General features: G+C 69.6%; 1 protein-coding gene across 1 annotated transcript in view; it reads right to left on the reverse strand.

Annotated features, from left to right (window-relative positions):
• The window catches only part of DOK7 (docking protein 7), an 11002-nt gene extending 1970 nt beyond the window's left edge, over positions 1-9032 (reverse strand). Inside the window, exons 1-4 of the mRNA XM_030314517.1 lie at positions 8937-9032; positions 8820-8865; positions 1406-1636; positions 9-459 (exon numbers count right to left, since the gene is read on the reverse strand). Coding sequence (XP_030170377.1) covers positions 9-459; positions 1406-1636; positions 8820-8865; positions 8937-8990 — 782 coding nt within the window. The 5' untranslated portion in view covers positions 8991-9032. The remainder of the gene's footprint in view (positions 1-8; positions 460-1405; positions 1637-8819; positions 8866-8936) is intronic.

The raw sequence follows: 9032 nt of genomic DNA on the forward strand, positions 1-9032 counted from the left end.
GTCCGAACACTGTGACTTCAGGCACAAGGCCATGCGTCGTGACAGGCAGGCCTGGCTGCAGGGGTGCGGGTGGGCTGCGGCCGGAGGGTCCGTCCTCCCTCCTCGGTGGCCTCAGCGCTGAGCACTGGGCTGTGAGACACCTGGCCTCGCCCACCACGTTTCCAAGACGCCAGCCAAGCGAGCACACGGGTGGGGCGGGCGGCTCCAGGCCGAGGGTTTTGGGGTGAAGCCGAACTCCGAGCGGCCCCGCATACTTACAGTACCCACACCTGGTCCCGCCTTCGAAGATGAATCCGCTGGGCACGGCCCCGTAGCGCCGGAGGTCAGACAGCTTCCACTGCCCCGCGACAGCCGGAGGGATGTCCCTGGCCACGACGAGGACGTCGTTGCAGAGGTGAAGGGTGGCGGGGCCGCTCTCCAGCTTGGTGCCTGGAGCCACCGTCACGTGGAACCTGTGCACTGAGGGCAGGGCAGGGGCGAGAGGCCATCACTGGGAGCAGAGGCCCGGCAGAGGGGGCAGCTCCCAGGCGTCCGTCCTGAAGGCGGGATGCCCTCAGCTCCCGGCCCGGGCACCCGTCACCACCTCTGTTTGGAGGCAGGCAGGCCCTCGGGGGGGCCGCCCTGCCCACGCCCCCCCCGCCCCCCGTCCTCACAAGCCGGACTCGGCCTCAGCCGGCTCCCGAGAGAGCCCCCTCCTCGGGCCCCCAACGCTCAGCGGCAGAGGCCAGTGAAACTGTAACGATTATTTTAAGCAAATAAAAATTAAGGCAAAAGTCCGTGAGGAGCCAAGTATCAAAGGTTTGGATAAAGACGAGGCCGCTCAGGGTTTCGGGGTTGGGTCAGGAAGGAAGGGGAAGGGCCGTGCAGGCTTGCAACCTGTCCTCCCCCCGGATGTTCATCACGGATTTGTGCGAGATCTTGACGTTTCTAAAGGCTGTGCTCCTTGGCGTCCGCTGTGAGGGCCGCCCACCCTCATCCGGGCCCTCCTCTGGGCCCGGCCTGGCCACCCCGCCTCCCTGGCTCAGGCGCCCCCAGCGGGGTGCAGCGGGACGCTGACTGTGGCCTCGCTCCCCCAGAACCTGGCTCCGGGCGGGGGAGGGGCCGAACGGCAGGCCTGTGGAAGCTCCCTCTGCTTGGCCAGCGCCTGCTCGGGGTAACGGCTCTAGTTCTGACGGGATCGAGTCAGGAGCTCGGAAGGTCCCGGGGCCCCAGCTGCTCCCCCCACGCCCCTCCCCTCACAGGCCCCGAGCGCGACCGCCCGCCCCAAGCGCAGAGCCTGGTGGGGGGCGTGGGCTGGTGCTGGGCAAACCCTCCCGCATCGCACCCTGGAGTCGCATCGCGGCCCCTGCGGCCTGTGGATGAGGGCCCCACGGGACGCGGCGTCTGTCGCCCTGGCCTCACTCACCCTCACCGAGCGCGTAGCGGATCCGGGCGTCCCAGGCGCACATGGCCTCGCGGCTGTCGAAGCCCAGCATGACGGCCTGGGACAGGCAGACGATGGCCAGCGTGTGGGCCAGGCCCTCGTAGGGCAGGCCGGGCTCCAGGCCGCAGATGTCCTCCAGCATCAGGCTGCTGCGCTCCCGCAGGCCCTTGGCTCGCTCAGACTTGTCCTTGTAGGCCAGCATCAGGAGGCAGTCTGCGAGGGCGCCGGACGAGGCACGGTGGGCCGGCAACACCACGCCCCAAGCCCCCGGCGTCCCCCGCCCGGAGAGTCCCGGCTTTGAGGGACGACCCCAAGCGAGCCACCCAGCCGCCCTGAGGAGGCACAGTCTCTTCGTCTTCCAGGGGCGTCGCCCACCCTGCACGGCCCACGGGCCACAGGGGCAGAAGTGGGCCCGGGACACTTGGGCCCGACCCCGTCCCCACCCTGCCCCAGGCTCTGGGACCCACAGGGGCCACCCTCAGGGGCCGCCGGGCCCACGGGAGCTGTGGCCCGAGGCCTGCGGGGACGGGCCCCCTTCCCGTGCACCTCCCGGGTCTCTCGTCCTCCAGGGGGTGCGCTGGACTCCAGCCCTCGGGGAGGAAGCCACTGCCCCCTCGGGCCCACTGCCGGACCCCATGCCAGCCCGCCCGCAAGACTGGCAGGTGCCACGCCTCGGTCCTAGAGTCCCCGTTTTCCCTCAGCATCATGGTCGCCGGCCCCGTCATCCCAGCGGGACAGCAAGCCAGAGCCGCTGAGGCCGCACGCGGCCCCGGGCGCGGCCCCCACGCCGTCCACCTGCACCAGTCCAGGCACGCCACAGAGGATCAGATGGCCCTGGGCCCCCCGCGGGCCTGCCTGACAGAGCGTCCCCACCTGCCTGGGCCCCGGCCACCCGTTCTCCTGTGAGGGTGGAGGGCTCGGGGGCCCGACGTGACGCCGAGGCACCTTTCAGTGCGAGAACGCCCCAAATCCCACGAGAAAGCTGGAGGAATCAGGCCCCTGGCGAGAGCCGGAGAGGGTGGGGGAGGAAGCTGTGGGGACCCCGCGGAAAGGGCGCGGTGACGTTCCCACTCTGGCCTCTGAGAGCAGGCCCCCCCGACCCACGTGACCACCAAATCCCGCAAGGGCTCGACGCACACGGATCACTGCAGCCGAATCGGGGACAAGTCACGGTTGTGAGCCACGTGCTTCCTGCCGTGCGAGGCCCGGCAAACCACAGCAACGGCCCCTCCGAGGGCCCACGGGGGTCCACAGACCTCCCTGGTCAGGGCCGAGGGCAGCGTCAGCCCCCGACGCACCTCTGTCCTTGCGGCATGAAGCGGCCGCAAAGTCGGGGGGACCGCGAGCCGGCTGCCCGTCCCGCTCGCAAACCCGTCCTTCGTGTCTGAGACGCTCACATCAGGAAAAAGCAAACATGTTCCCGTTTTGAGGGGGAAAAGCCCAGAAGCCACAGAAACCCACGTGCTCCCCGGAGCCTTCCGGTGTGTGTTCTCTCCCAGGACCAGCCCGGGAAGAGGCCGTGGCTTCGGCCAACTCCCTCTGGAAGCTCACAGCCGGGCCACAGAGAAATGAGGCACACGGGCTGCAAAGGACACGTGTCACTGCAGACACATCCCCTCACGTGTCACCGGAGAAGTCAGGCCCCGGAGCCAAGAAAGAGCCTGGGTAAGGGCCTCCGCACGGGACAAAGGGAGCCAGGGAGGGCTGCAGGGAGGAGGTAGCACACGTGAGGGGACAGCCCCGCCTCTCAGCCCCCACAGCCCCGGTCCCTGGTCCGACAAGCAGCCGCCACCCGGTCCCTGCAGCAGGCTCCACGGTCGCTCACAGCACTTTTTCTAGCCGGGCCTGTGCCTTGTCCGGTTGCTGTCCCCACTCCCACCAGCCCCGCGGGTGGGCTCTTGAAGGCAGGCCTCCTTCCGCTTGTGCACAGTGACATCCCCGGTGCCCCGCATGAGGACGGTGCGGGGTGATCTGTCACTTTAGGCAGAGCAAGACTGTCACCTCCTTTGTTCTAGGAGTTATGCTCCCAGGAATATAGCCACAAGCAGGGTCAGCACACCTTCCTGTAAAGAGCCAGACAGTAACTGTTTGGCTTCATGGGCCACACAAGGTCCGTCGCGGCGGCCCGACTGTGAGGACAACAGAGTAACACGCGAGTGAGTGGCCATGTTCCGATACAACTTTACTACAAGCGGCCCGCCAACTCCGGGGCTAGAGTCGAGTCTGCTACAAGGGCCACGCCCTCCGGCTGCCTCCCACGGCCGGGCGGGCGCCCCCATCCCAGACCCGCGCACCCACGCGACGGGTTTTGGGGGCCCGCGTGTGAGCGCCACACGTGTCCCCGAGCCGGTCCAATCTCCTCGGGGCTGAGCAGCCGCCATCCCGTCCCGTACGGACACAACCGCGGGCACCCTCGCCCATCCGCCGGGGGCCGATCAGGCCCCGGAAGACGCGTCCACGCCTGACCCCAGAGCGTGGGAGCACCACCTTATTGGTCAAGTTAAGGACCTCCAGGTGAGGTGGTCCCGGGTCGTCCGGGGGAGCCCGGATCTAACCGCGAGCGTCCTCACAAGGCACAGGCCAGAGGACAGATGCAGAGAGGAGGCGGCCACGTCAGGACCGTCGCAGAGCGATGGGGCCGCAGGCGGAGCGCCTCAGCCGCCAGGAGCTGGAAGAGGCGGGCGGGAGCCTCCCCAGGGCCTTCCGCGAGGAACGTGGCCCTGCCGACACCTTGATTTTGGACCTCCAGCCCCGGGGACCGTGACAGAGCGGGTCTCTGCAGCCCAGGAACCTGGGACGTCCTCCAAGTCACTGCTCGCGTTTCTAAACGTGGACGGAAAGGCCGGCACGGCCACGGCCTGGTCTCGGCCGGAGCAGCTCGGGTCCACCCCATGCTCAGTGCTCCGAGCCCCCCAGCAGCTCGGCTGGGACCGTGGGGAGGGGGAGGGGGCTGGGCGGACGCGGTGACTATGCGGCCCATGGGGCCCTGCGACTGCAGCTGCTCCCACCACGTCCCCGCCACGTCCCTGGGGGCAATGAGCTGGTCTTATTTTTAAAGCCCGCCCCCGGGGGGGGGGGGAGTGCACCAGAGGAACAGAAATTCTCCCTTCCTGCCCGTGACAAAGCAGGGTCGGCAGGGGTGGGGGGGGCACTGACACTGCCTGCACCCTGCAGACACAGGGCTGAGGAACGCACCCCCCCCCCCCGCCAGACAGCCCCACGGGGCACCCCACGGCCGCGCCCCTCACGGGAAGCCCAGAGGGACGGGTCCTGCGGTGAGGCCTCCGGGTCAGCGGCTCAGGGAGCACACCGGGCCACCCAGTGGAAGGGCCTCTATCCAGCTCCTGTCCACGCGGGCCGGGTGCACCCTGCTCACAGCAGGAGGGCTGAAGGGTCTCTGTGACGTGGCTCCAGGCGCGGGAGACAGAGCGGTCCACGAGCCCGGAGAGGGCGTGGCCCAGGGCAGCGGGCGGCTCCCTGGAGCACGTGGGGCCATCACAGTGAAAGGAGGCGGAGGAGGCAAGGAGGTAAACCAAGGCACCGAGGGCTGACAGGCGCACACGCACGTGCACTCAGCCACACAACACACACAGACATCCACGCACGCACACACTTACGCGCACGCCTCCACGTGACTGCTGTGGCCGCCGGGCCCCTCCCTGTGCACGGCTTCCGGGGTGGGAGGCTGGCTGACCCCGTCCACGACTGTCGACCCACCCCCAGCGCTCAGAGCCCCCGCTTTCCGTCCGCGGGATGGACGCCACCCGCCGGGCCCAGGCCAGGTGTTAACACGGCCTCGCCACCCTGCCGGCGAGCTCAGGGTGGCCTGGCAGGGGACCTCAGCGCGGGCCTGGGACAGCCCCACAGCATCACTCGGCACTGGGGAGATGGCTCGCCCCTGAGTCCGCCCCTGTCCTCCAGCAACTTCCGCCTTGCCGGGACCCCTCAGAGCCTTCCCACACCTCCCACCCTGCGCCACAGGCTGGTGCATCTCCCCAGAAGCCCTCGGCCCAGTTCATTGTGCTTGTGAGCAGACAGGGGGCCCGGGGGACAGAGCCCAGCCCGCATAGAGCTGACACCCAAGAGGGAACAGGGTCAAAGGAGGCCACCATGGGAAGTACTGTTGAGGGGATGGCAGTGGCTGCAGGGGCCCCAACGCGGGGCCGAGACTCTCCCAGAGGGCACAACAAAAATGACTCCCAAGTGATGCAAGGAGCCAGTGCAGCAGCCCTGCAGGGATCAGTGCTGTGCTACAGGGAACAGCCAGTGCAAAGGCCCAGAGGCAGGAACCCAGAGGGCCTGCGGGCGGGAGAGGGAGGGAAGAGTGGCCCACGCTGTCTGCTGGTCGGGAGGGCCTGGTGAGCCCTGGGGGCTGTAGGCAATGGGGGCTCAGCCTGGCTGTGCCCGGAGAAGACGCCTGGGGTGCGAGCAGAAGCCTCCAGGCTCCTGCGGCTGGTCAGGCAAGACGTGCTATTGGCCCAGGCTGGCCAGGGTCAGGCTCTGCATTAACCATGATGACAGCCTGACGGGACCTTCCCCACAGGACTTCTCCGTGGGCAGAAAGAGCAGCCATCACACTGGATTGCCGGGGGGCAGGGGACGCCCTGGGAGGGGGCTGCGGGGGCGGGGCTTGGGCCACTCCGTCCTGGACACGTGAGCTGGAGAGGCCCATCGGACACCGCACACGCAGGCGGCTGGACGTGGGCGTCTGGAGATGTAAAAATAACTGTGGGGTCATGAGCCCTCAGACGCGCTTGCGGCCAGGGCCGGAGAGCCTCGGGGAGGGCCGGCTGGGGACAGGCAAACCTCCGGGCCTCCAGGCTCAGGGAGAGGCCGGCCCAGAGGGTGGAGACGGAGGTGGACGCCCACGAGACGCGGCAGAAGTGGCTGCTGGAGTCAGCCCTCGTGTCACGGTGACCTTGACACGGCGCCTTCAGCACAGCAGCTGGAAGAGCCCAAGGGGACCCCTGCTGAGGGCGCGGCAGCCTGGGGGCAGCTGGGAGCAGCCGGGAATGGGGCCGAAGCCGGGAGGGCCCTCGCTGAGCCTCAGGCCCAGGATGGAGTGTGGGCCCAGCCCGTCTGGGATCCGACCCAGGAAGGAAACAGTTCACGGTGCCGGAGGGGGTGGGGGGGGGGGGCGTGCAGGTCTGTGCGGCTCACAAGGACGGGCCACCCAGAGAGCACGGGCATCAGCGGGGACACGCAGGCTGTCGGTGCTCAGCCCTCCCGCCCGGTGGGCCACACATGCGCCCTCAGCCGGGAGCACGGCGAGAGCCGCATCCGGACTGGTCCAGGTCACACGGTGCGTGCGGGCGGCACTGAGATCTGAGCTCGGGGTTCCCTAACTCCCGGTCCTGAACCCGGGGCTGTGGGGATCCCAGGCCCCTTCTTCGATGTCCCCACGGGGACAGGAAGGCTGGCCACCACTCACACTCTGTCCCGGGCTGCCTGTCCGGCCTGGGACTGAGCCCATTCCCGGGGGACACAGACCCTCCCCGTCACCAGCACCTGGTGCCTGGCCCACCTCAGAGAAGCTGCCAGCCGCACGGGGCACGCGCCGAGGCCCCGCTCCCGGTGAGTCTGCGTGGCCCCGGGTGTTGCCCACGGCAGCTGGGCTCACAGCCCCCACCGGGCTGCCTCTGGCTGGCGATGCGGGGTCCTTGCCATCCAGGACTGCGGGCAGGGATGGGGGTGGGGGAGCCATCCTGGGTTCAGGGACGCGAGGTGATAGATGCACGGCTCAGAGGGGCGGGAGGGGGCCCACCTTCCATTGCCCCTAATCCCCTCCCAACCTGCCGGGGCTCAGGGGCTCTCCAACGCAAGGCCCCGCCTGGGGTGTCCCGCCCTCTCTCCTCCCACGGCCCCCCTCAAATCCAGAGCTGGCTCCTCTGCGGGAGGCTCCTCCCTCCCCACATCCTGAGGTGCTCTCCACACCGGCCCCGCACTTCCTACCGCTCCTATGCACGTGGGAGAGCCCAGGCAAGGCGCCACGGACACCAAGTCCTACAGACCCAGATTCTGGATGCCGGGGACCCCTGCACACTCCCCGCAGTGCAGAAGGACCCTCCCTCCTCAGGCAGGCCCACGCCAGGCTCCAGCAGGAAGCTCTCTTGGATGCTGAGCTAAAATCCACCCCCGGGGGCTGCAAATCACACGCTCCCACGTGAGAGAGGGAGGAAGGCCACAGAGACCACCGGTGGGGCTGCTCCTCAGGTGGCGCCGTGCGGGCCCCCCCTGCTCCCCCCCACCCCATCCCACCAAGCAAGCTGCCGCCAGCCCCCCACACCCACGAGCCTCTTGAACGTTTCCGGGGGCCTCTGCCCCGCTGCCCTCAGCCTGGGCCTGCCTCTCCATTCCCTGCCTTCCAGGGGCCACTCGGTGTCCCCACCCCTATGCCTCCTCTACCACCGGGCCGCCCTGGAGCTTCCCCTGGACAAGACCCCCGGGGCACCAGGCACAGGGTCTTTGCATGAAGAACTGACTGGCTGAACGAGCCGTCAGTCAAGCCCCGGACCCCTTGGAGGGGAAGCTGAGGCCCAGGCAGGAAGAGGGTGTCCAGGACCAAAATCAGGCCCTGGTATTGCAACTGTGGGCAGGCGCAGGGCAGGGAAGGGGGAGGGGACCCGGGAGGGGGGACCAGGGAGGGCGCCCACCGCCCACCCCCCACCCCCTTCCAGGGAAATGGCAGACACCCCGGGCGTCCCGGAAGACATTCCAGCAGTCCCACGTGGGTGAGGCAGCGTGCGCTCACACCCCCAGCACCCCGCACAGACCCCAGGGTGCTTGGGTCCGCTCCAGGGCACCTGCCTCCCCAGACAGCTGCAGCCACACGGCTACCGAGCCTCCCGAAGCACAAGAACAAGAAGCCCAAGTTCGGGGCTCTCCGCGCGGGCCTGGCCTTCCCACCCCCAGAGCTGCTGCCCCCAGCCAGGGCGGACTTTTCTCGGGCACAGAGGCAACACAGTTCCCACCTGGTGGCCCAGCCTCTGCCCACCTGGGGAAGGTGGGAGCGCCCCCGGGTCGGCGCCGCCGGCAGTGTCCAGACTGGGCTCCGCGGCACCACTCGCCCCCACCCCCCTGCACAGGGCGCACAAAGCCGGCCCCTCCCTCCCCCCACCCCGGGGCTCCCTGCTGCGTGTTGGGGGAGGGGAGAGCACGCCCGCACCGGCACTCGTGACCCCTCCAGCCTCCGCTGCCCCGCAGGCCCCTCCCGGGGAGGTGCGGGCGCCGGCGGGTCCCGGCGTCGGGCAGGAGCAGGCCGAGGCGGCGGCGCTCTCCGGTTACAGCCCGCGCGGCGCCGCCGGCTATTTCGGGCGAGCTGGCCGCGCTCCGGGCCGGCGCCCGAGGCCGCGGCGCCCCGCGTCAGCCCCGCGCCCGCGCCCCGCGCCCCGCTCACCTGCCACCGGCGACGGCTTGCGCAGCACCAGCCACCTAGTCTTCCACTGCGGGGACAGAGGGAGCGTAAGCGGCCGCCGCGCCCCGCGCCCGCCCCGCGCCCGCCGCGCGCCCCGACCTTCTTGCCGTCCCGCAGCTTGACCTGGCCCTCCACCAGCGCCGCCTCGGTCATCTTCTGTCATGGTTCCCGCGGCGCCCGCCGCGCCTCTCCCCG

The sequence above is a fragment of the Lynx canadensis genome, chromosome B1 (genome assembly GCF_007474595.2).
Source record: "Lynx canadensis isolate LIC74 chromosome B1, mLynCan4.pri.v2, whole genome shotgun sequence".
NCBI lineage: Eukaryota > Metazoa > Chordata > Mammalia > Carnivora > Felidae > Lynx > Lynx canadensis.